Source organism: Erpetoichthys calabaricus, chromosome 4 (assembly GCF_900747795.2).
Source record: "Erpetoichthys calabaricus chromosome 4, fErpCal1.3, whole genome shotgun sequence".
Taxonomy (NCBI): Eukaryota; Metazoa; Chordata; class Cladistia; order Polypteriformes; family Polypteridae; genus Erpetoichthys; species Erpetoichthys calabaricus.
In genome coordinates, this window is record NC_041397.2 from 11,993,113 (window position 1) to 12,020,277 (window position 27,165).

Here is a 27,165-nt window from a genome sequence, read left to right on the forward strand (position 1 = left end):
CAATCCTCATATTCACTGTCAATACTGAAATAAGCCTACGACAATTACATTGACAATTACGTTATTTTTAAAATGTTTCCTTTTTCATAACTTCTTTAACACACTACTTCTCTGCTGTGAAGCGCGGGTATTTTGCTAGTACTATATATGTGCACACAATTAACCACTATCCCAAAGGCACAAGTGATTGATTATACAGTATATATATGTGTGTGTGTGTGTGTATATAATGAACACATGAATAAATAATAATAATATTTACAAAAACCCTCCCTTGCCCCTAAACAATAAATGAATAGACACGGAACACAAACACAGATTAATGATAAATGGCAGTAGAAGTGTAAGTGGTAAAGGAGTCCAAAGCTAATAAAGTATGGCGGTAATTGAATGTTGGCTAAAGTGATATTTTGCTTCTTCCCGAAATACAAAACGACCTCACAGTGAAAGTCCATGGCAGTGGGGTTGGTAGGAATCCAAACCCCGAGGTTTGTCTACACTGTTGTCGTGATAATGATCCGGATACAGAAAAAGCAAGCAGTGGAACTTCACAATGAACGGACGTGATGAGTTGGAAAATGAATGCGTAAATCGGCTTTCTTTCTCTCTCTCTCTCTCCACTCCTCTTGTTTAAAACTGAATGTCCCGGATGTCTTTGGTTGATTAAACAGGAAATTCCCGTCATGGGGTTGCGGACTCCCTTCATTGTCCTTCCCAACGTTTACTTACACACACATACATGATAGTAAACGGGACGATGAAACAATACCTAGAATTATGTAGCCCCACTACAGAGCCACCATTTTGCCTCTTAATTTTGCGTATTTGGAAGGAATGTATAAACTAAAAAGTCTGTGCAAAACAAAGTTTCATTTACAATTCTAGCATAAAGTGAACCTAAGCAAAGATGAACTGAACACAACAGTGGAATAGTTGAGCAGCCAGAGACATCAGAACTACTCCATTTATATGGCTGGATGGCTGTAGAGCTAATGCGTTTTTGTGGAATGAGCCAATGACTAAACAAGCTGCAGGGCGAACGTCACGGAGAGGATGGCTAACCTTAGTTGTGATGGTCTCTGGCTTTGCCCGCATCCTCTCTAATTTGGCCTGTGTGTCCAGGGTCAGTTCTGTAAAGCTGCTGGCTTTCCTGTTCGGTTTATTCAGTCTTCTCATGTTACTCCCTCAGCAGGCCACGGTGTTCAACAGTAATTAAGTGATTAATGGGTGATATCAATAAAAGGAAATAAGAAGATAATACTGTGTGCAGTTCAAATCTCACAAGATTTCTAATATTTGTCGTTAGTCTTGAATTAAGACGGCAGATCACACAGCTCTATCTTTATAAAAAAAGAAAAGGTTAAAATCTGTGAAAGATCTCGCACATCTGAAGATGAAGCAGGTTTAGAGTCTGGCACGCTTTTCAAGATGGCATTAAGTCTTTGCATTTTGTCTGAGGTTACACTACTGCCAACCGTTAATGCAAACTGCTTTTGAGAGAAGAACGATAGAAGTTAAGAAAAATGTATTGGTTTTTATCAGTGAAATCCCAACAGATAAATATTGAAATATATTTTAAGTTTCATAACAAATATAGAAGGTGCATGTACCACTATATTGAGTATATATTGAATTAGAATTTTCTTTTCATTTCTCACTGGTGCTGGTCTTCCATCTGCATGATGTTTGCATCAAGTTGAGTTTTGCAAGTCCCTAAAGTCCTGCTGTCTACCACACTACTTGGTCATTTATTCCATGTGTCTGTGGTTCTCTGTCTGAAGAAAAATCTCAAGCTGTGGAAATGCTTCTCTGGGAGCAGGCCATGGAAGGCTTGTGAGGGAAAAATAAATGGAAAAAAAATAACAAGAACATCAGAACGGTCCGGACGTGAACAGGCCATTCAGCCTGACAAAGCTCACCTGTCCTGTCCACTGAATTCTTCTAAAATAACATCAAGTTGTGTTTTGAAAGTCCCTAAAGTCTTATTGTCTACCTCACTACTTGGTCACTTATTCCATGTGTCTGTGGTCCTCTGTCTGAAGAAAAACTTCCTAATGTTTGTGAGAAATTTTACCCTCAACAAGTTTCCAACTGTGTCCCTGTGTTCTTGATGAACTCATTTGAAAGTCACCGTCTCAATCCACTGGACTAAGTACCTTTATAATTTTAAACACTTCAGTCAGGTCTCCTCTTAATCTTCTTTTACTTAAACTATAAAGACTCAGCTCTTTTAATTTTTCCTCATAACTCATCCCCTGTAGCCCTGGAATCAGCCTAGTCGCTCTTCTCAGGACCTTTTCTAGTGCTGCTATGTCCTTTTTGTAGTTTGGAGACCAAAACTGCACCCAGGACTCTAGATGAGGCCTCACCAGTTGTGTTATGAAGCTTGTGCAGAACCTCCTGTGACTTGTACTCCACACATCATGGTGCTATATAACCAAACATTCTGTTAGCCTTCTTAATGGCTTCTCAACGCTGTTTGGCAGTTGATGATGATGAGTCCACTATAACTGCTAAATCCTTCTCATAAGGTGAACTTCAGATTTCAGACCCCCCATTGTGTATGGAAACCTCACATTTTTACTTCCTATGCGTAATTCTTTCCATTTACTGACATTAAATTTCATGTGCCACAAATCGGCCCAAGCCAGACTGCTGTCCAAGTCCATCTGTGATGATTCATCGGATTCCAGATTATCTGCCAATCCACTTATCTTGGTATCCTCTGCAAACTTGACTAGCTTTTTACTTCCAAATCATGAATGTACTCGTGCATTAAAAATAGCAACGGCCCCAGCACTGACCCCTGCTGGTCACCACTCTTAACTTCACCCGATTCTTTTATAAGGTTCCTCGCACCATCACCCTCTGCTTCCTGTGTCTGAGCCAATTCTGCACTCATCCACACACCACACACACCCTGAGCTTCCAGTTCTTTTAGTTTGATGTCCAGCCTCTCGTGATGCCATATCAAATGGTTTCTGAGAGTCAAGAAAAATTTTAATTGTGTACAAACATCAGTTCATTTTCTGAACCTGTCCACTTAAATCAAGAAACATCTTTTTGAAGATATTCCTCTTATACCCTCGTTTTTAGTTAGCTGTGGCATAACAATGTAAGGAACCATTTGAGTGTTGAATGCTAAGATGAGTTCTAGCTAGAAGGATTTCAAAGTGAATATTTTCAAAAATGTCTGCAAAATTAGTGATATCCATAACCCCATTAATAGTCTGCTGTGCGGTGCTTTGCTAAAGTATTCAATCATCTTAAAAGTCATCTCTATTCTCTGGTTTTTTGTTTTTTTAAAGACATTTACTCATATTCCACCAATAAGCAGTTTATTTTTAAAGTAAAAGTAAATAATTTATCAAAAGTAAAACTGGAAAAACACAGCTTGCTGTTAAGAATTCAAACTGTTTGAGCTTCAGGTGGTGTAAAGTGTTTGCAAACAACTCACTCATCACTAATTCTCCAACTTCCCGTGTAAGTGGAAGGCTGAAATTTGGCAGGCTCGTTCCTTACAGCTTACTTACAAAAGTTAAGCAGGTTTCATTTCGAAATTCTACACATAACGGTCATAACTGAATCCTACTTATGTACATATATACGTCCATAGCCTGCAACTCGGTCGCCGTGTGAGGCGGGGTTGCGTCCCCCGGCCTCCCACGTAGTTGGCTGCCTGCCTATTTTACACGTTTGGAGAACCGTCAATGCCTCTTAAACAGCTTAGATGAAACCAGTTGTATGCTTACAGCGCTTGACAGATGCCGAATGTCACTTCAACACAACAAGTCCTGCAAATACTAACGTAATTGAAACAAACCATGAAACTCAAACCGATTATGACAGCAGCAATCGAAGCTGTGAGCAAACAGTAAAAAGGAGGCGTGTCAGACGTTGTGGTACATTTTCTGATGCAGCTCGACGGAAACAACTTCGTGACGCTGCCGCCAAATACTCGCAGGCAAATCCACAAGTTCATTGACACGCTGTCACTAAATATTCGCAGGCAAATCCACGAGTTCATAGAGACGCTGTCACTAAATACTCGCAGGCAAATCCACAAGTTCATAGAGACGCTGTCACTAAATACTCGCAGGCAAATCCACAAGTTCATAGAGACGCTGCCGCCAAATACTCACAGGCAAATCCACAAGTTCATAGAGACGCTGCCGCCAAATACTCACAGGCAAATCCACAAGTTCATAGAGACGCTGTCACTAAATATTCGCAGGCAAATCCACGAGTTCATAGAGACGCTGTCACTAAATACTCGCAGGCAAATCCACAAGTTCATAGAGACGCTGCCGCCAAATACTCACAGGCAAATCCACAAGTTCATAGAGACGCTGTTACTAAATATTCGCAGGCAAATCCACGAGTTCATAGAGACGCTGCCGCCAAATACTCACAGGCAAATCCACAAGTTCATAGAGATGCTGTTACTAAATATTCGCAGGCAAATCCACAAGTTCATAGAGATGCTGTCTCTAAATACTCACAGGCAAATCCACAAGTTCATAGAGACGCTGTTACTAAATACTCACAGGCAAATCCACAAGTTCATAGAGACGCTGCCGCCAAATACTCACAGGCAAATCCACAAGTTCATAGAGACGCTGCCGCCAAATACTCACAGGCAAATCCACAAGTTCATAGAGACGCTGTCACTAAATACTCGCAGGCAAATCCACAAGTTCATAGAGACGCTGCCGCCAAATACTCACAGGCAAATCCACAAGTTCATAGAGACGCTGTTACTAAATATTCGCAGGCAAATCCACGAGTTCATAGAGACGCTGTTACTAAATATTCGCAGGCAAATCCACAAGTTCATAGACACGCTGTTACTAAATATTCGCACGCAAATCCACGAGTTCATAGAGACGCTGTCACTAAATATTCGCAGGCAAATCCACAAGTTCATAGAGACGCTGCCGCTAAATATTCGCACGCAAATCCAAGAGTTCATAGAGACGCTGTCACTAAATATTCGCAGGCAAATCCAGAAGTTCATAGAGACGCTGTTACTAAATATTCGCAGGCAAATCCACAAGTTCATAGAGACGCTGCCGCTAAATACTCACAGGCAAATCCACAAGTTAATAGAGACGCTGTTGCTAAATACTCACAGGCAAATCCACAAGTTCATTGACACGCTGTCACTAAATATTCGCAGGCAAATCCACAAGTTCATAGAGACGCTGCCGCCAAATACTCACAGGCAAATCCAGAAGTTCATAGAGACGCTGTTACTAAATATTCGCAGGCAAATCCACAAGTTCATAGAGACGCTGTTGCTAAATACTCACAGGCAAATCCACAAGTTCATAGAGACGCTGTCACTAAATATTCGCAGGCAAATCCACAAGTTCATAGAGACGCTGTCTCTAAATACTCACAGGCAAATCCACAAGTTCATAGAGACGCTGCCGCTAAATATTCGCACGCAAATCCAAGAGTTCATAGAGACGCTGTCACTAAATATTCGCAGGCAAATCCAGAAGTTCATAGAGACGCTGTTACTAAATATTCGCAGGCAAATCCACAAGTTCATAGAGACGCTGCCGCTAAATACTCACAGGCAAATCCACAAGTTCATAGAGATGCTGTTACTAAATACTCACAGGCAAATCCAGAAGTTCATAGAGACGCTGTTACTAAATATTCGCACGCAAATCCACGAGTTCATAGAGACGCTGTCACTAAATACTCGCAGGCAAATCCACAAGTTCATTGACACGCTGTCGCTAAATACTCACAGGCAAATCCACAAGTTCATAGAGACGCTGTTACTAAATATTCGCAGGCAAATCCACAAGTTCATAGAGACGCTGTTACTAAATACTCACAGGCAAATCCACAAGTTCATAGAGACGCTGTTACTAAATATTCGCAGGCAAATCCACAAGTTCATAGAGCTTCTGTTTCTAGGTACGATCCCAATAATAAAAAGCGGTTCATACAAAAACAACAGGTTTGGCTCAAAAAACCCGATTGTGGATTTGCATACAGCCACCGAAACTTTGTAACGGCACGAGACTTCAGGTCACGTGTCTGCAAAAGAACCTCATTGAGGCGACTATTTTTACTGGTGGTGGCTCAGGGGAGAGAGTTTTTATTCCTCACATTCCCATTATACCCTCTGATCTCCCATTTCAATTCAAACGCCTCCAATTTCCAGTAAGGTTCTGCTTCGCAATGACAATTAATAAGTCTCAGGGACAGACCCTACAAAAGGTTGGCATTGATTTGAGGCAAGATTGCTTTTCACATGGCCAACTGTACGTTGCATGCTCAAGAGTAAGCTCAGCACACAGCTTGGTCATATTACAACCGGAGGGCCGAACTGACAACGTGGTATACAAAGAGATCCTTAACAAATAATTATTGGTATATTTTCCCTCAGTTTAAAAAGGTTTACTTTTCTTCTTAATAACAATGTTAATGCAGTACTTTGCCGCTGCGAAGCGCGGGTATTTTGCTAGTATATATATATATTTTTTTGCGCTGTCCTTGTATTCTGTTTGTCTGGTGTTTTTAAGCAAAATGTTATTTTGTTTTTATGTATAGATAAGGGAGCTTCGCTCACCAACCCCCGGGTTTGGTTAACCAGATATACAATTTAAAGAGATTGTTATTTTCATGGGAATTGTTACATATGCATTATTTTCACTTTTACTTTAAAACTTCAGTTAAAACAATATTTGGAATTAACTTTTCTTTAAGATCGCATTGAATTTTGAGTCTGTGTTTGGACTTGCATTGTGACAATGCAACATATAACTGCCCATGAATGAATATCGTTTCTTACTCTCTCAAAAAATAAACCGACTTTTTCGAATGTTTGTCCCTGTGGTTTGTTAATTATCACAGCAAAAGCTATTCTAACGGGAAACTATAAACGTTTTAATACGAATGGCATATCAAGATCTCCTTTGGTGTCTCATGTTATCCCCTGAAGATGTACTAGATGACCTTTCTTGTTGCCTCTTAAAATTTTACATGTCAGAATTGTTCGACCAATTTTGAACACCGCTAATCTTGTCGTATCGCATAGCCCATCACTCAGACATAAATTACGCAGTAACATTACGATACGTCCTTCTCTCAACAGTAATTTGACCGGTGGAAGACCTGACGGTGTTAACGGTTGTAGTTATTCTTCATGATATTGTAAGTTGATGTTTTCATCTTCTGCACCATCGCCACCGACTGTTCCATCATAGTCTACTGATGCACATGTAACCAATTTGCCGTGTAACCGATCAACAATTTTCGCGTTAATTTGTTTGACTTCATTGTTTCTTGCTGCCATATTTAGATGAATGGGTGATTCTAAACTGTGTGTGTGTGTTCATAAGTAAGCCCTTTAGTGGATTATTGTTTGTCCAGGTTAAGTGCCCGGAATTCCCCTGATGACTGTGGTTTTGTTTGAAATTAGTTGTAAGTAGGGTGTGACTTGAAAGAATCTCATGGTAAAAGTCTCCATCTTGCGGGACTTCCTTCCAAAAAGTCTCTTCCAAAAGTCGCGTCTTGTCCCAAGATTTTTTTATTATAATAGAGAGAAATACATCAAAATGACTGTCAAAGGAAATCCATTAATTTAGATCTCACAGATTAATTTGCTTCTACCTGTGAGCAAACTCAATAGGGTCACATTTTCTTGACATAAAAATCCCTGTATGTAGGGGTCCTTAGCCAGGCTGTGATCCCACTCTGAAGATGAAGATTAGTGCGCAGACCACAGAAGTAAGGAGACACAGTGAACCAAATGGGTGTGAAAGGATTCCACACGACACAGAGAAAGGTTTTGGGGGCAACCACCCGTATACTTCAGACAGGCTGCCAAAATGGAAGTTTGTGGTTCAAAAACGGTACCGGTGTTAACAGACTTCAGTCCAACACAGAACAATACAGACAGGCAAACATGGCGGTTTTAAAGCCGGGCAGGGGAAGTGACATCATCGGGACCAGAAACTGGAAGTGAAGTCGTCAGGGCCACAAACAGGAAGTGATGTCTTCGGGCCCAGAAACAAAAGTGACATCATCGATTCCAGGCAAAATTTCCCGTGGTTGGTCTGTCGATGAAAAAGAGGAAGGATCAGTGCACTCTGCCACCCCCTGGTCTGGCATGGAACTACCCCGTTGTGAGCCCTTCAGCTCTCTCCCATGCACACGTGTGTTACAAGGGGTACTAAAAAATATCAATGGAAGTCCCAGTGAGCCCAATCATCAGGACAGGTAGGGTGTGACACCCCACCTGGTCACTGTATAAGGAAGGCTGTCGGTCGAAGCGTTTCCTCCACTTTTTTAACAAATGGCTTCTCCTGCTCATGGGGAGAAGACACCAGAAGTATTGAGAGCTTTGGGATTCGATGCTGAAAGGCGTGAATTCATCTCCTCCTCCTCACAGTATCCGACAGGTACCTGTATCTTAGACTACCCAGAAGAAGCAGGGGGACTGACTGAAATTCTCTGCTTTGCCGTGTTTAACATAGTTTGTGTGTACATCTGTGTAAATGTTGTGTGCTTTAGCAGTTCAGTGCCTTGTAGATTTGTACGCACGCTCTGATGCGGTACTCTGACATTTGCTGTTCAAATCTAAAGTGAATGAAATGGTTGATTCTTGTGTTCTTGACGTTAGCAGCACAACTGCCACAAATAACAAATATGTCGTGCAAACAGCTGCTGTCTTGGTAAGAGGACTGGTATATCTGATACTAAGATTACTTTGAACACTCATTTACATCTGCGTTCATTTTGCCATTGTTTGTTCTTTTGTATTTTAGGGTATTATAGAAAAATCCAGGGGCAGAGGTATCCCAATTGTCATTGATGCCGTAAGTTGCCTTTTTTTTCTTCAAATAGTCACTAATGCTTTTATTAAGGTGTAATTGTGTCTGTCTGTGTGTCCATCCGGTTGCTGTGTCTCATTCCAACAGATGGCGCATCCCAAACATTAATAGTAATATGCACATTTAACATTGCTTTTACAAATCCTATACCCAATAGCATAAAATGGAGACATATGTATTGTGTGGTGCACAGCAAACGTTAACGCTGAGGTTGATTTCTTAGATTTCAAACTGTCTTGGACAGGTAACGCAGCTTAGACAAATGTATTGGTCCCCTCACAGCTCATTGAAAAAGTGTTGTGTGCCTCCTGAACAGTGACAAAATGAAAAGCCAGTGTCCCCTGTGTACCTACATGCCTTTGAGATGTCATTGAGTAAAGCAAAGCAAGTGTGACAACAGATCAAGTGTAGCTTACTCTACAGTTGTGCTTGGAAGTTTGTGAACCCTTTAGAATTTTCTATATTCCTGCATAATAAAACATCATCAGATTTTCACTCAAGTCCTAAAAGTAGATAAAGAGAAACCAATTAAACACATCAGAGAAAAAAATATTTATTTATTGAGGAAAATGATCGAATATTACATATTTGTGAGTGGCAAAAGTATGTGAACCTTTAGGATTAGCAGTTAGTTTGAAGGTGAAATTCGAGTCCGGTGTTTTCAATCAATGGGATGCCAATGAGGTGTGAGTGGGCACCCTGTGTTATTTAAAGAACAGGGATCTGTCAAAGTCTGCTCTTCACAACACATGTTTGTGGAAGTGTATCATGGCACGAAAAAGGAGATTTCTGAGGACCTCACAAAAAGAGATGTTGATGCTCATCAGGCTGGAAAAGGTTACAAAACCATCTCTAAAGAGTTTGGACTCCACCAATCCACAGTCTGACAGATTGTGTACAAATGGAGGAAATTCACGACCATTGTTACCCTCCCCAGGAGTGGTCGACCAACAAAGATCACACCAAGAGCAAGGCGTGTAATAGTCGGCGAGATCACAAAGGACCCCAGGGTTACTTCTAAGCAACTGAAGGCCTCTCTCACATTGGCTAATGTTCATGTTCATGAGTCCACCATCAGGAGAACACTGAACAACAATGGTGTGCATGGCAGGGTTGCAAGGAGAAAGCCACCGCTCTCCAAAAAAAAACATTGCTGCTCGTCTGCAGTTTGCTGAAGATCACGTGGACAAACCAGAAGGCTATTGGAAGAAGGTTTTGTGGACGGATGAGACCAAAATAGAACTTTTTGTTTTAAATGAAAAGCGTTCTGTTTGGAGAAAGGAAAACACTGCATTCCAGCATAAGAACCTTATCCCATCTGTGAAACATGGTGGTGGTAGTATCATGGTTTGACCTGTTTTGCTGCATCTGGGCCAGGATGGCTTGCCTTCATTGATGGAACAATGAATTCTGAATTATATCAGAGAATTCTAAAGGAAAATGTCAGGACATCTGTCCATGAACTGAATCTCAAGAGAAGGTGGGTCATGCAGCAAGACAACGACCCTAAGCACACAAGTCGTTCTACCAAAGAATGGCTAAAGAAGAATAAATTTAATGTTTTGGAGTGGCCAAGTCAAAGTCCTGACCTTGATCCAATTGAAATGTTGTGGAAGGACCTGAAGCGAGCAGTTAATGTGAGGAAACCCACCAACATCCCAGAGCTGAAGCTGTTCTGTACAGAGGAGTGGGCTCAAATTCCTCCAAGCCGGTGTGCAGGACTGATCAACAGTCACCAGAAATGTTTAGTTGCAGTTATTGCTGCAATGGGGGGTCACAGCAGATACTGAAAGCAAAGGTTCACATACTTTTTGCCACTCACGTAATGTAATGAGACTCATGTAATATTCGATCATTTTCCTTAATAAATAAATGACCAAGTATAATAATTTTGTCTCATTTAACTGGTTTCTCTTTATCTACATTTAGGACTTGAGTGAAAATCTGATGATGATTTAGGTCATATTTATGCAGAAATATAGAAAATTCTAAAGGGTTCACAAACTTTCAAGCACAACTGTACAAAGATCTTCTAAAATGGCCTGGAAACATTTGTTGGGACCCCTACAAAAGATCACAAATCATTGGATTCGAGTGATTTTTCAAACTCGCTGTTTTGTTGAATTAATTTCACACACGTCTCCAATCGTACAGTCCGTCAGTCGGCCAATTTAAATGGAAAAAAGTCCTCACTCTGCTGTTTGTTGTTATCATGTGTCCCACATTGAACAAGGACCAGTGAGAGCAAAGCAGAGAGTTGTCTGAGGAGATCAGAAAGAAAATGAGAAACAAGCATGTGAAAGGCTAGAAGATCACCATCTCCAAGCAGCTTGATGTTCCTTTGACAACAGTTAAAAATATTATTAAGAATTTGAAGGTCTAAGGGACAGTAGCCGGCCTCCTTAGACACGGACGCAACAAGGAAAATCGACCCCAGAGTGGGCAGAAGGAGACTGAGAATGGTAGACAAAAAGCCAAGGAAGACTTCCAAAGAGAGACACAAGCTGAACTCCTAGGTCAGGTCCGTCAGTGTCTGATTGCACCATCCCTTGCTATCTGAGTGGGTTTGGAAGAAGTCCCAACGGGAATTCGCTGTTGAACGCCAGACTGGAATTTGCCAAAATGAATATTGACAGGCCACAGTGCTTGTGGGAGAATGGCCTCTGGACAGATGAGACCAGACTGGAGGTTTTTTTTTGGCGAGTTACATCAGCAGTGTGTCCACAGATGGAAACAATGAGGCTCTTAAAGAAAAGAACACCAAAACTACTGTGAAACATGGAGGAGGCTCGGTTATGTTTGGCATGTGTCTGGCACGGGGTGCCTCGAGTCTGCAGGGAAGAATGAAATCTCAAGACTATCAAGACATTGTGGAGCAAAACATCTTGCCCAGTGTCTCAGTGTCTGTCTCAGTCGCAGCTCATGGATCCTCCAACAGGAACCAAAAACATGGCTGAGAAAAACACATTGGACTATTGTGAAGCGGCCTTCTGTGAGCCCTGATTTGAATCTCATTGAACATCTCCTGGCTGCATGTTTCAGATCTTTCCATAGAAGACCCCCCTTCAAACCTGTCATAGCTGGAGCAGTTTGCTTGGGGCGAGTGGGCCAGACGACCTGTGGACAGGTGTGGACGTCTCGTGGGGAGCTCCAGGAATCACTTGATTCCAGTGATTGCCTCTAAAGGTTGTGTAACAAAATATTAGGTGAAGGGTCCTATCGTTTGTGGCCACGCCATTTTCATTTATGTGATTTGTTTGAAATATTCTGTTGAATAAAAACTCAAAAGCAAAGTCTGATTTTCTTTTTTGTTAAATACGCAATAAACAGTGCTGGGTGGCAATGACTTTGGTCAGTTTTAAAGTTCTTCCAGAGACAATCGTGGGGTCTTCTTTTTACGTGGAGGGGTACCAACAAAGTTGCCCATGTCTGTGTGTATGTGTGTATTTATGTATGTAAATATTACTTAATTATCTTTTAAGTAATAATTTCATTCCTCTTTTTTTAACAGGACGGATTGTGGCTTATTGCTCAGCAGCCATCTATCATTCAGGGCTACCAGAAAGCCATCCTTACTCCTAATTTTATGGAATTCAGTAGGCTGTATGAAGCTGTGGTAAGAATATTTTTTTCGGCCTAATACCACAGTCTGTGCTAGTAAGAGGCGTACATTTAAAGATGACTCCAGTAGAAAACGTTTTGATTTATGAATTAACATTGACCACCGACATCTCACTGATTTTTACTTTACTGGACTTCCAAGCAAAAATTCTTCATAATATTGTAGAGTACCCAGGATGAGGTGGGTCGCCAGTTGGTCTGGGTCTGCAGAGTGCTGGCTTTGTCTGTTGTAGCTAGTAATGGACGCCTCAGATATTCTGTGCGCTGGAGTTTTTGTTTTCCTTTCCTTCATTGTCGGTTTTTGTATTAATGGACTTTTATTCTTCTCACTGTAATGTTAATGAATTGTATGCTTTTATTTTTGACTAGCCGTACCCTGTGGCTCCTCCCGCGTATTAGTGAAACAGGACAGTGAGGACAGCCCGGTCCGGCCCCCGACTCCTGACGTCACTCTTCACCGTCCCCTTGGCCCGCATCCTCGGTCTCAGATTAACACGAATCTATTGCTCCTGCAAGTGAACTGTGATTCTTAGCGATGAGTGAAGTCACAAAATCAACCGAAATGTTCAAGCAAATTATAGAAAAAAAACCCAATCTAAATCCGTGAAGTAGTTCTCTCGCGAAAAGCAAACAGACAAACAGATATTGGATTTTATATAAATCGAGACTAGCTGTCCCCCACGGCTCCACCCGTGTAGTAGTGAAACAGGACAGTGAGGAGGACCCTGCCCGGCTCCCTACTCCTGACGTTATGCTTCCCCCTCTCCTCTGCCCACAGCCTCTGTCTCGGATTAACACAAATTAATCGCTCCTGCAAGCGAACTATGATTCTTAGCACAATGAGAGAATGTTCAAGCAAATTCTAGAAAAAAAACCCAATCTAAATCCGTTTCGTAGTTCTCTCGTTTGCTAGCTAAGCGGAGGTAAGATACGCCCCGAGGCTGGTGCATGAGTGAAGAAGGCCCCTCAGCCCGCTGCGTCTCTCTCAGATTTGTGTAAATACATCGGTACCGCAAGCGAACTATGACACTTGGCGTAATGAGAGAAGTCACAAAATCAACCGCAATGTTCAAGCAAGTTCTAGAAAAAAAGTCCATTAAGTAGTTTTCTCGTGAAAATTGGACAGACAGACAAATGTTGAATTTTATATACAGTAATCCCTCAGTTATCGCGGGAGATAGGTTCCAAGGCCGACCGAGATAACTGAATTTCCGCGAAGTAGGGACACCATATTTATTTAATTATTTAACGTGTATTTGGGCGTTTTTAAACCCTCCCTGTATTGTTTACAACCCAACATTTACTTTATTAATAACAGGGACAACTGCCAAGCAATATGAAATCGGTAGATAAGTTTACACTTACTGTATAGTGAAGTACACGTAGCAGCTTGTAGGCGGTCATGACGTCGTCGACCTTGTTGCAAAGATTCCTAAAGCAGATTCCATCCAGACTGCTGCCTTATCACGTCCACTTGCAACTCGTTTTGCGCCCTGGTTAAAGGACACTGCGGCCGTAGATCTTATATGCTTTTCCTCCTTTTTAAATAAAAAGAATCGTGGACTCATTGAAACTTTTACCTTTTCTGCAATCATTTGCATCTTCTGTTGGTGCCTGGACACAGCCCCTGAAGCAGTAGCACGTTAATGCTGAATGAGTGAGATGAGACTTCCTGGTTAATGAAACACTCCGTCGCTGAGCCAATCAGCAGCACACAGGAACTTAACTGCGTGCTCTGATTGGGTAGCTTCTCAGCCATCCGCCAATAGCATCTCTTGTATGAAATCAACTGGGCAAACCAACTGAGGAAGCAAGTACCAGAAGTAAAAAGACCCATTGTCCGCAGAAACCCGCGAAGCAGCGAAAAATCCGCGTTATATATTTAGATATGCTTACATATAAAATCCGCGATAGAGTGAAGCCGCGAAAGTCGAAGCGCGATATAGCGAGGGATTACCGTATCGTGAAGTAGAAGAAGACACAGAGAACACAATTAAAGGTTGGGGAAACCGTCCCCGTATAGTGTGTACAGCTCAGGCCAAGCAGTGGCACTGAGGCACCGGTCATTGGCATACCAAGTACACAATCAGACAGTGAGACTGTTTCCAGAGGGAGTTTTTATGAGGTGGAACCAGCAATAGTACAATCATGGAGGAAATGAGGGTGACGTCAGTGTGGGGAGCCAGACGGGAGGACCGGACATGAAGTCATCACGGTTACTGTAGACAGATGTAGAAGTGCGTTGTTGGTGCAGCGTCTGTTTACGTTTTGTCAAGTTTCGTTTCTTCGTTTTTCCTGCTGAAAATAAGAGAAAGGCATTAGCGCGCTGTCCAGTAGTCCCCTCCGGCGGACTTCTATGCTCTGTCGGGCCCGTTGGCTGCCCCCTATTCGCGCGTGGGTGACAATATGTAGAGATGGAAATGGTGACGTTTGCATTATAGCTGTTACAGCACTCATAGCCTGAACTCTGCAGTGCAAAAATAAATGGAATTAAGTTGAATCGGGTTTGCATCCTAAATGGTAAAACGGTCGAGTCGGTGGCACCAGAGTTTCTCTTGAAATGTTTTACTTTTGTGCTCCAGGTGCTCAGTGTAATTTTTTCTTATTCCATTTGAAACTGTTATTTGAAAATGTCCGTCACCTGTGCAAGCTGCTGGTCTGTCCGATTGTCTTGCTTCTTTTGACTGTGTACCCTGGAAATGCGGCTTTGTAGATCAGCCTAATAGTTGTAGTAGTAGTCGTATTTATATTATTATTTATATTATTAGTCGGTCAAGTGTGCTCCTTTCAAACTGCAGACTGTGATTTCCTGTAACGTGAAAACGCTACACTCCTTACTGTGTACTGTCATTCTAGTGCAGAGACTCCATGGACAGCAGCGAGCGACAAAGGGCGGTTCTGAGGTTAAGTCAAGCCATGGGGAACCTGACTATTGTGCAGAAAGGAGAAAAAGACTTCATCTCAGACGGAGTGAAAGGTAAGAACGTCACCCAGCTTTTACAAAAAAGACGGGCAGAAAAAGGGCAAAGGCTGATTTATGCCCCTACACTGAAGACGTCACCATCGATAGCAGTTTGTCCTTCTGTGTGGCTCCACGTCGCAGTCACGTGTCTGAACACTAGCTGGTGGGGTTTGTAGCACACAAGAACAGCGATGGATCCATTAACATGCAGGCAGTATTTTGCCCTCCAGGATCGCCGCTTTTCTTGCTACACGTTTTCTTCCATAGGTGAACACATCTCACCAACTATGGAAAAACCTCGTATGTCGCGTTTTCGGCAAATTCAGAAAATGATGTCACCCCTATAATTAACGATCTCTAGATTTCTTTTCCTGAGCTTCATGTACACAGTATTGTTTTTTTTTTTTTTTTTTTTTTTCACGAATCAACAACACCTGCCATTTAAATCTCACAGTCGCAGCATTTAGATCCGACGTTTTCATTGGTAGGCGGTCTTTCCTCATTGGTCAGTGGAGTTGCTAGGTTTTTGTCTTGCAGTATGTCAAATATACTGTGTCCATACTAGCTACTCCCATTGTGCTATGACTGGAATGAAGACATATTTGGCCATCAGACATCGAATAGAGCCAACTATACTTCCTTAGAAGACTGGCATCCTTCAACATCTGTAATAAGATGCTGCAGATGTTCTATCAGACGGTTGTGGCGAGTACCCTCTCCTACGCGGTGGTGTGCTGGGGAGGCATCATTAAGAAGAAGGACGCCTCACGCCTGGACAAACTGGTGAGGAAGGCAGGCTCTATTGTAGGCACAGAGCTGGACAGTTTGACATCTGTGGCAGAGCGACGGGCGCTGAGCAGACTCCTGTCAATCATGGAGAATCCACTGAACAGGATCATCTCCAGACAGAGGAGCAGCTTCAGCGACAGACTGCTGTCACCGTCCTGCTCCACTGACAGACTGAGGAGATCGTTCCTCTCCCAAACTATGCGACTCTTCAGTTCCACCGGGGGGGGGGGGGGGGTAAACGTTAACATTATACAAAGTTATTGTCTGTCTGTATACCTACATTGTTATCACTCTTTAATTTAATATTGTTCTTTATCAGTATGCTACTGCTGGAGTATGGGAATTTCCCCTTGGGATTAATAAAGTATCTATCTATCTATCTATCTATCTATCTATCTATCTATCTATCTATCTATCTATCTATCTATCTATCTATCTATCTATCTATCTATCTATCTATCTTGTTATATAGTGCCTTTTACATTATCTATCTATCTATCTATCTATCTATCTATCTATCTATCTATCTATCTATCTATCTATCTATCTATCTATCTATCTTGTTATATAGTGCCTTTTACTTTTATCTATCTATCTATCTATCTATCTATCTATCTATCTATCTATCTATCTATCTTGTTATATAGTGCCTTTTACATTATCTATCTATCTATCTATCTATCTATCTATCTATCTATCTATCTATCTATCTATCTATCTATCTATCTATCTATCTTGTTATATAGTGCCTTTTACATTATCTATCTATCTATCTATCTATCTATCTATCTATCTATCTATCTATCTATCTATCTATCTATCTTGTTATATAGTGCCTTTTACTTTTATCTATCTATCTATCTATCTATCTATCTATCTATCTATCTATCTATCTATCTATCTATCTATCTATCTATCTATCTATCTATCTATCTATCTATCTATCTATCTATCTATTGCTCACGTTGTGAAGGAGGGGGCTGAACGCATGCTAAGGAGATGCGGTCGGATCAGCTGCTGTCTTGCTGCTGCTGAGCTGCGTGTTCTGCTTGTCGCGCTGCGCGTCGATCATTTAAAAGCCTGTACAGCAGCTGTCCTTTGGTCTCACTGCCTTGTCTTGCGGGATGTTAAAAGTTTCTCCAAGAAAATCACATCTCGTCTCCTTCCAAGATTTTTTTTTATAATAGAGAGATAAAAAGAAACAGTAAACCAAATGGAAAAATAACAATGTGCAAGAAGATCCGACGTCAAGGCTGCATGTACATCTGTGGGGTTTGTTTGCAATGCACCTGGACATGCTCTGAATTTGCCCCCTTTTTTGCAGTCTGGCATCAGAAATGTCCGCGTTGAGGCAGATGTTGAAACGAACTAAGGAGTGTTAATGTGGACATAGAGAAGTTGTAACAAACACCTGCTGAAGCTGATTCTCTCTCTCTGTCTGTTTTTTTTGCAGTTGTTGCTTGTAGCCTTGAAGGCAGCAGTCGTCGATGTGGGGGTCAAGGGGATTTGCTGTCTGGCTCCCTGGGGGTCTTTGCACACTGGGCTTACTTATCTGGAACAGAAAATATAAATGGGTAAGAGTCTGTAACTGCTATACTAATAATAATAATTCTTTGCATTTATATAGCGCCTTTCTCACTACTCAAAGTGCTCAGCAATTGCAGGTTAAGGGCCTTGCTGAAGGGCCCAACAGAGCAGAGTCCCTATTGGCATTTACGGGATTCGAACCGGCAACCTTCCGATTGCCAGTGCAGATCCCCAGCCTCAGAGCCACCACCCTGCCTCTACCACTGCTGGATTACGCACTGCCCCTCTACTGTGGGCACTAGGCTGCCATCCCACCTGCTTTTAACAGCAAAAATAAGAATCGTAACCTTAAACTGAAAATGAGTGCTTCATTTATATGAAATAATTAAAACAGTCGACATGAACTTCTGTTTGATGACACATTTGTTAGAAATGAGGCTGTTTTTTGAAAAAAGAATCCAAGCGTATGCTTTACTTCTCCTCACAGGTGGCGCAGTGGTAGTGCTGCTGCTTTGCAGTAAGGAGATTGTGGGTTCGCTTCCCGGGTCCTCCCTGTGTGGAGAGCACTTTGAGTAGTGAGAAAAGCGCTATATAAATGTAAAGAATTATTATCTATGCAGCTGTATGGAGGAATATTTTCAACAAAATAAAATAAATATGCAAGTAAATATATATTATGTGGCGATAAATAACATGAAGTGTGAGCATAAGTGTCACAAATGTATTTTTCTTACTTATTTCTTTATGTATTTAATTATTTCTTCAGTTATTCATTTCTCTGACACTGCGCATGTAACGTAAAATTAGCCCTAAAATGAAAAGCTGTCACTTTGACTCGTCAGAGTCGGGAGGGCGGGCTCTAGTGAGTATGGAAGTTCCTGAGGCTCAAAATTGTGATTGTGAGCGCAGGATACGAGTGCAAGAGAAAGTGGCCCAGAATTCCTGCTCAGAGCGTATACTTTAATTGAAGAAACCCTGAATTTGTCCTTAGGTTTTCTGCATCTGAAAGGTCTTTTGTAAAGGTGGACCTTGATGGCTGGCAGCTTACATCTGCTACAGCAGGGGTGTCCAAGTGTCCAACTCCAGTCCTGGAGGGCCGCAGTGGCTGCAGGTTTTCATTCTAGCTGTTTTCTTAATTAGTGATCTGTTTTTGCTGCTAATTAACTTCTTTTGAATTAATTTTAATTGGTCGTCTGAAACCCCTCTTAAACGGTGAAACAATGGGAAACAAATAACAGTTACCTCCTCTTTACTCAATCAGCTGATGGCTTGCTGCTGCTGTGCCACGTGATCGGCATTTCATGTGGCGCTTCGAACGTTTATTGCGGGATGTGAAAGTGTCTCTCTGTCTCTCTTCAAAAGATCACGTCTGGTCGCAAGACTTTTTTTTATAACAGAGACATGTCCACTATCCTCGCTTTGATTTTTTTTTTTTTTATGTGATCTTCTTTCAGCTGCTCCCGTTAGAAGTTGCCACAGCACATTGTCTTCTTCCATATCTTTCTGTCGTCTCCATCTTGTTCTGTCACACCCATCACCTGCATGTCCTCTCTCACCACATCCATAAACCTTCTCTTGGGCCTTCCTCTGTTCCTCTTGCCTGGCAGCTCTATCCTTAGCATCCTTCTCCCAGTATACCCAGCGTCTCTCCTCTGCACATGTCCAAACCAACGCAATCTCGCCTCTCTGACTTTGTCTCCCAATGTCCTCATTTCTACTCCTGTCCATCCTCGTCACACCCAATACAAATCTTAGCATCTTTAACTCTGCCACCTCCAGCTCTGTCTCCTGCTTTCTGGTCAGTGCCACCGTCTCCAACCCATATAACATAGCTGGTCTCACTACTGTCCTGTAGACCTTCCCTTTCACTCTCGCTGATACCTGTCTGTCACAAATCACTCCTGACACTCTTCTCCACCGATTCCACCCTGCCTGCAGCTCTTCTTCACTTCTCTTCCACAATCCCCATTACTCTGTACTGTTGATCCCAAGTATTTAAGCACATCCACCTTCGCCAACTCTACTCCTTGCATCCTTACCATTCCACTGACTTCCTTCTCATTTACACACGTATTCTGTCTTGGTGGTCCTACTGACCTTCCTCTCCTCTCTAGAGCATATCTCCACCTATCCAGGGTCTCCTCAATCTGCTCCATACTCTCACTACAGATCACAATGTCATCAGAAAACATCACAGTCCACAGGGACTCCTGTCTAATCACATCTGTCAGCCTGTCCATCACCATTGGAGATAAGAAAGGGCTCAGAGCCGATCCCTGATGTAATCCCACCTCCGTCACTCCTACTGCAGACCTCACCACTGTCACACTTCCCTCATACATATCCTGTACAACTCTTACGTACTTCTCTGCCACTCCTGACTTCCTCATACAATACCACAGCTCCTCTCTAGTCACCCTGTCATATGCTTTCTCCAGGTCCACAAAGACGCAATGCAACTCCTTCTGGCCTTCTCTGAACTTCTCCATCAACATCCTCAAAGCAAACATCACATCTGTGGTGCTCTTTCTTGGCATGAAACCAAACTGCTGCTCACTAATCATCACCTCACTTCTTAACCGAGCTTCCACTACTCTTTCCCATAACTGAAATTGTTCTTTCTCATGGCCTTTGGAGATCAGAGCACAGGGTCATGTACACATGGTAGCCACAAATCTGCTTGTATTTGGCGTTACAGTCCCAAAGATGGGTTACAAGAACTGATATGTGGTGTCTGCCTCAAGATCACAGGTGGCACAGTGGTAGTGCTGCTGCTTTGCAGTAAGGAGACTGTGGAAGATTGTGGGTTCGCTTCCCAGTTCCTCCCTGTGTGGATAGCGCTTTGAGTACTGAGAAAAGCGCTATATAAATGTAATGAATTATTATTATTATTATTAAGATCGCCTACTACGTTAGCTCATAGCATGTCCTTCTAATTAAAACAATAGGGCCGTGACACACTAACTCACTCACTCACTCACACACACACACACACACACTCACTGACCCCTCACCTTGTAAGAGATGTATATAATAGGTTCAGAAAAGGACTCGACCTTAGACATAATTTGATCCCCAGTCCTGAAATCCCCTTTTAAAAAATTATATATATATATATATATTTTGCCTGCACTGGCACTTTGAGGCTAATGGGGTTTGGGTTTTTCTTCTTCAGTTAAATATCAACAGAAAATGGTTCATTCTGCCCTTGGAGATGTATTGTTACAGCATAAAAGTTCATTTTCAAAATACTGAATGGATACTGTAAATATGTGAACAAATCTTTTGTTAAGCAGAAAATCAGGATGACTTTCAAAGGGATTGAATACTTTTGCACAGCAGCGTGTGTGTGTATACTACCGGTCAAATGTTTTAGGACACCTCAGTTTTTTCAGTTTTTATGAAAATGCACACATTAATTAATGTCTTAATGTTTCACGTAATCAAGGCATAGACAGAATAAACAATGGCAAATAAAAATAACTCAAGGAATCGTGAAGTGTACAAAATTGTATTCAAATTTTTGATTCCTCAAAGAATCCCCCTTTTGCTGATACAGTGCATCCAGAAAGTATTCCCAGCACATCACTTTTTCCACATTTTGTTATGTTACAGCCTTATTCCAAAATGGATTCAATTCATTTTTTTCCTCAGAATTCTACACACAACACCCCATAATGACAACGTGAAAAAAGTTTACTTGAGGTTTTTGCAAATTTATTAAAAATAAAAAAACTGAGAAATCCCATGTCCATAAGTACTCACAGCCTTTGCTCAATACTTTGTTGATGCACCTTTGGCAGCAATTCCAACCTCAAGTCTTGTTGAATATGATGCCACAAGCTTGGCACACCTATCCTTGGCCAGTTTCGCCCATTCCTCTTTGCAGCACCTCTCAAGCTCCATCAGGTTAGATGGGAAGCGTCGGTGCACAGCCATTTTAAGATCTCTCCAGAGATGTTCAATCGGATTCAAGTCTGGGCTCTGGCTGGGCCACTCAAGGACATTCACAGAGTTGTCCTGAAGCCACTCCTTTGATATCTTGGCTGTGTGCTTAGGGTCGTTGTCCTGCTGAAAGATGAACCGTTGCCCCAGTCTGAGGTCAAGAGCGCTCTGGAGCAGGTTTTCATCCAGGATGTCTCTGTACATTGCTGCAGTCATCTTTCCCTTTATACTGACTAGTCTCCCAGTTCCCCATAGCATGATGCTGCCACCACCATGCTTCACTGTAGGGATGGTATTGGCCTGGTGATGAGTGGTGCCTGGTTTCCTCCAAATGCGACGCCTGGCATTCACACCAAAGAGTTCAATCTTTGTCTCATCAGACCAGAGAATTTTCTTTCTCATGGTCTGAGAGTCCTTCAGGTGCCTTTTGGCAAACTCCAGTAGGCTGCCATGTGCCTTTTACTAAGGAGTGGCCACTCTACCATATAGGCCTGATTGGTGGATTGCTGCAGAGATGGTTGTCCTTCTGGAAAGTTCTCCTCTCTCCACAGAGGACCTCTGGAGCTCTGACAGAGTGACCATCGGGTTCTTGGTCACCTCCCTGACTAAGGCCCTTCTCCCCCGATCGCTCAGTTTAGATGGCCAGCCAGCTCTAGGAAGAGTCCTGGTGGTTTCAAACTTCTTCCACTTACGGATGATGGAGGCCACTGTGCTCATTGGGACCTTCAAAGCAGCAGAAATATTTCTGTAACCTTCCCCAGATTTGTGCCTCGAGACAATCCTGTCTCGGAGGTCTACAGACAATTCCTTTGACTTCATGCTTGGTTTGTGCTCTGACATGAACTGTCAACTGTGGGACCTTATATAGACAGGTGTGTGCCTTTCCAAATCATGTCCAGTCAACTGAATTTACCACAGGTGGACTCCAATGAAGCTGCAGAAACATCTCAGTGATGAGCCGAGGAAACAGGATGCACCTGAGCTCAATTTTGAGCTTCATGGCAAAGGCTGTGAATACTTATGTACATGTGCTTTCTTAATTTTTTTATTTTTAATAAATTTGCAAAAACCTCAAGTAAACTTTTTTCACCTTGTTATTATGGGGTGTTGTGTGTAGAATTCTGAGGAAAAAAATGAATTGAATCCATTTTGGAATAAGGCTGTAACATAACAAAATGTGGAAAAAGTGATGTGCTGGGAATACTTTCTGGATGCACTGTATGCCAACCAAACTGCAGTAACCCTTTTGATTCAGAATGCCAGTCACCAATTCTGCCTCCAGCAAAAGAACCCCAGACCATCACACTTCCTCCTCCATATTTGACAGTTGGTGTCACACTCTGAAGAACCACAACCGTCATCAAGTCAATGGCGTACAAACACTCTGCATGATGAACTGAATTGTTCAGTTTTTGACTCATCGGTCCATAAGACTTTCCTCCAGTCTACAGTAGTCCACAGCTGGTATTTCAAGACAGGCTGGCATTATAACTTAATAAAGGAAAATTTTAATAGAAAAAAAAAATAGAACGGACAGGCGGATTAGTAATTACATTCGGGACTATTAAACAGTCAATGTAGCAAAATGACAGCAGCAGTAATTCACGCAAATAACAATTTCTTTTAGGCACATTGGTCTCTCAGGACACGGTGAGTTTGAGACCCCCAGCTGCTTCCCCCCGTGTGATGAACTCTAGTGTGATTAACGCCTCTCCTCCCCTGTCCAATAAAAAAAAGCTATTTAAAATGTCCTTTATTCAGTCATAGTGTTAGTTGTATGTGCCATCTGTTGGAGTGAAAGATGCAGTGCGTTTGATTAGCACATGTGACAGACCGCTCCGAATGAGCACGTCGAGATACGGTAGTAGATGCGCTTGAGGAAGTTTGTCGTGAGTGAAGGACGCCAGTTCCTCTTTGTTGAATTCTATCGACTTGGCTGACGCCTCTGCACTGGACCATCAGTCCACAGTTTAGTTTTGAATTGTTTTTCAATATCTGATTTTATTTCTGACCCAATTTTTCTTTCAAAAGGTTTTGTGGGATACTCCTCGCCCTCCTGGAGCAGGTGGTCAAAGTTGTGCCTTTGTAGATTTAACCAAACCCTTGCACAGAGGCAGAGGCCGCACGCGTAACCCTTTGTCGTGTGTTGTGTTTCTCAGGTTCAGCCCGTCCATTGTTGCTGCTTTCGGAGCCTGCAGTCTGACGCGACAGTGCAACTCCCAGGCTTTCCAGAAACTCGGGCGTGCAATGACCACCACGGACATGATCTCGGAAATCGGCGTCGCCTTCAAAAAGCTCTTTGAGACGTAGGCTGCCCTTCAGAAGAGATTTGGTTTGCGAAAGGCCTGCCGTCTGTTCCACGTAGAAAACAAATTTCAGGTGCAAGACTTCTGAAGTCCCGTGAAAGCTTGGTAGCAGTTTGGAAATTGTGTACACTTCGAAGACCTTTTAGCTGTAGATTTTCAGAGCATTTAACAAGGAAATTATCTTCCTACTTACTGGAGAACTGCAAAGTTTTCGTTGTTTCCTCTGAAGTTTATACTAAAAATTTAACTGTATAAAATTATCTGTGAAATTTGTCCAAATTGATACTTTTATTAAGCTTCTATATAGTCTGAACACAATGTGTTCTCAATCCACTTTGAAATCTGCACTTCATACACTTTAGCAGCCTCACCCTGTACGGCGTTTTCAGAATCCAAGAAGGAACGCAAACACTAGGATTTCGTTTTTGAACTTTGAGCGAATGGCAACACCTCGACAAGAACGAGTAAAACGGTGAGAAGCCGCGTTGCGCTTCGGGGACTCGAAACGTTTTAATGACATTTGGGCTGTGCTGAGCTTAACTCGCCAATTTGAAACGCAATACGGGACGGGTGATCTCCACGACAATTCGACAAAAGCGTTTTATTTTTTGAGGCGTACAAATTACCCCGCTTGTGGATGCCGTTCCAAAAAATACGTGACGAGTCCAATGTGTCGGCCTTAACCGGCCCAGTTTTATTCCCAATTCAAAATTTTGACCAAAAAAAGCGCCAGCCGTCCATCGAGAAGCCATTTCGTATGCACTGCATGATGGCGGACGCGCCCGTCTCATTGGGCTGATGTCCTTCCATCTTCGCTATTTTGTCTACTGACATTTCTGATCTCCTCGACTTGGATTCTTCTACACGGTGATGTTGCGTAACGAAGTGCCGACTTTTGCTTTGTTTTTGTTTTTTTTCCTTTGACGGTCGTTCCGACTGACTTTAATTTCTTTATCGTCAGGATCAGTTACTAACTGTGTTTTGAAAAGTTGTTTACTGTAATTCCCAGTTCTCTATAGCCTACAGAAGAACTACAGGGTCATTTTTCCAACGGTTAATTAATCACAGCAAGCCTGACCTCGGCTACGTGATGTCGACTCATGAGAACACATTTGCAGTTGTCCTTTAAGTAAGAAACGTAGCGGAAGAACTGTAGTGACCTGTAGCCTATGGATCTGTTTGGTTTTATTTTTGATGTAAACAACTTTCCATAACAACATATAGAAAATAAAGTTTCTTTTGAAATCCACTTTTGTGTTTTCTTTTTATTTGACTCGTTGACGTTACCCTGCCGATCGAAGGCGTTTTGTTGGTGCAATGATAAGGAAGGCAGACTCGGTTACGGGACGCACTCTGGACACGCTGGAGGTAGAAGTGGAGGACAGCACTGAACCAAAACTGAGTGCCATTGTGACCGATGCTGCACATCCTCTCTGAGACGCACCAACGTGGAGGACTTTCAGACAACAGATCATTCAGCACAAGTGTGAGAAACGCAACAAGGGGGTCGACATCCCTTCAAGAAACACCCACTGAATCAATAAGCCGACTAGGGAGGCAGGCAGGCTAAATTGTGGGACACTCTTCGGACCCGCGGCAGGTAGTAGTAGAGGAGAGAAATACGACAAAAACTGATGGCCATTATGAACAATGCTGCACATCCCCTGTGTGACACGACAACGCTGAGGACTTGAAGTCAATGAATCGAGAGACGTTTGTCAGGAAATGTGACTGGGGGGTCAAAATCACTCCGGGGGGGGGGGGGGGGACCCACCTATTCAGCGCGACTTCTAGACAACAGAAGTGTCAGAAAAGTCTACTGGGCTGCACGTCCTCTCTCTGACACTTTTTAACATTTAGGACTTATTATTAAAGTATTAGGTTATTAAACTGCGGTGGGCTGGGGCCCTGCTGCACCCTGTGTTGGCTGGGATTGGCTCCAGCAGACCCCCCCCATAATAATAATAATTTTTTAATAATTCTTTGCATTTATATAGCGCTTTTCTCACTACTCAAAGCGCTTAGCAATTGCAGGTTAAGGGCCTTGCTTAAGGGCCCAACAGAGCAGAGTCCATATTGGCATTTACGGGATTCGAACCGGCAACCTTCCGATTGCCAGTGCAGATCCCTAGCCTCAGAGCCACCACTCCGCCTATGACCCTGTAGTTAGGATTATAGCAGGTTGGATAATGGATGGATGGATGAATAGATTATTAAACAGAAGTGCGTCAAAAAACATGAGTGTGTGGGGGGGGGGGTCAGTGAATTACCAAGCTGACTAAGGAGGCAGGCCTAATTATGGGAAACACTCTGGACCCCAACACAAGTCCTAGTGAAGAAGAGAAATGAAGACATTACTGATGGCCATTGTGAGCAATTTATGACGCACGAGCACAGAGGGCAACGAATTATTGAGAACTGTGTCAAAAAACACTAAGGGGGGGGGGGCTGTTCACCCACGTAATCAACAAGCTAATTAAAAGGGCAGACACCATTATGGGATGCACTCTGGACCCCCTGGAGTTTGTAATAGAGGAGAGAATTAAGACAAAACTGAGTGCCATCATGAACAACGCTGCACATCCCCTCTCTGTGACCTACCAACACTGAGGACTGTCAGACGAGAAACGTCCATCAAGAGACGCCACGGGGGCTCCTTCATGACTTTACAGTGCCTCGCCAGGACTGCCCTCTGCTCATAGCCAAGTCCGACATTTTGATTTCTTCCTTTTTTGGTGACTCTGGTGAGTATTTGGGGGTGGTGGTGGTGGTTGTTTAATTTTCCTTAAATAATGTTTGTTTATTCATTGAATTTTTGTAAAAAGCTGAATTGTCCCCTTTAGATAAATGCTGCTCTATCTAATGATACTTTTTGTTTTAATAGAATGGAAAGAACATTTTAATGTCTGGAAAACATTTGGGATTAAATCACTTAGAGATCTGTACATAGACAATGTCTTGGCATCCTATGAACAATTACATTCCAAATTTAATTTTCCAGCAACACATTTCTTTCAGTACCTTCAAATTAGAAACTTTGTTAAACAGAACCTGCCCAATTTCCCTCACCTCACACCTTCCTAAATTTTGATCAGACGTGAGGACTCGGACAGCATTTCTATTTTACAGTCCCTCCCTTTCAAAGACCCAAGAGGGC

General features: G+C 42.4%; 1 protein-coding gene across 5 annotated transcripts in view; it reads left to right on the plus strand.

The window, feature by feature from the left end:
* The window catches only part of naxd (NAD(P)HX dehydratase), a 108,767-nt gene extending 83,510 nt beyond the window's left edge, over positions 1 to 25,257 (plus strand). For all 5 annotated transcript variants that reach the window (XM_028799209.2, XM_028799207.2, XM_028799208.2 and 2 more), the window contains 5 exons: positions 8,793 to 8,843; positions 12,370 to 12,474; positions 15,336 to 15,456; positions 17,684 to 17,804; positions 23,862 to 25,257. In XM_028799209.2, coding sequence (XP_028655042.1) covers positions 8,793 to 8,843; positions 12,370 to 12,474; positions 15,336 to 15,456; positions 17,684 to 17,804; positions 23,862 to 24,012 — 549 coding nt within the window. In that variant the 3' untranslated portion in view covers positions 24,013 to 25,257. The remainder of the gene's footprint in view (positions 1 to 8,792; positions 8,844 to 12,369; positions 12,475 to 15,335; positions 15,457 to 17,683; positions 17,805 to 23,861) is intronic.
* Positions 25,258 to 27,165: the final 1,908 nt, after the last annotated feature.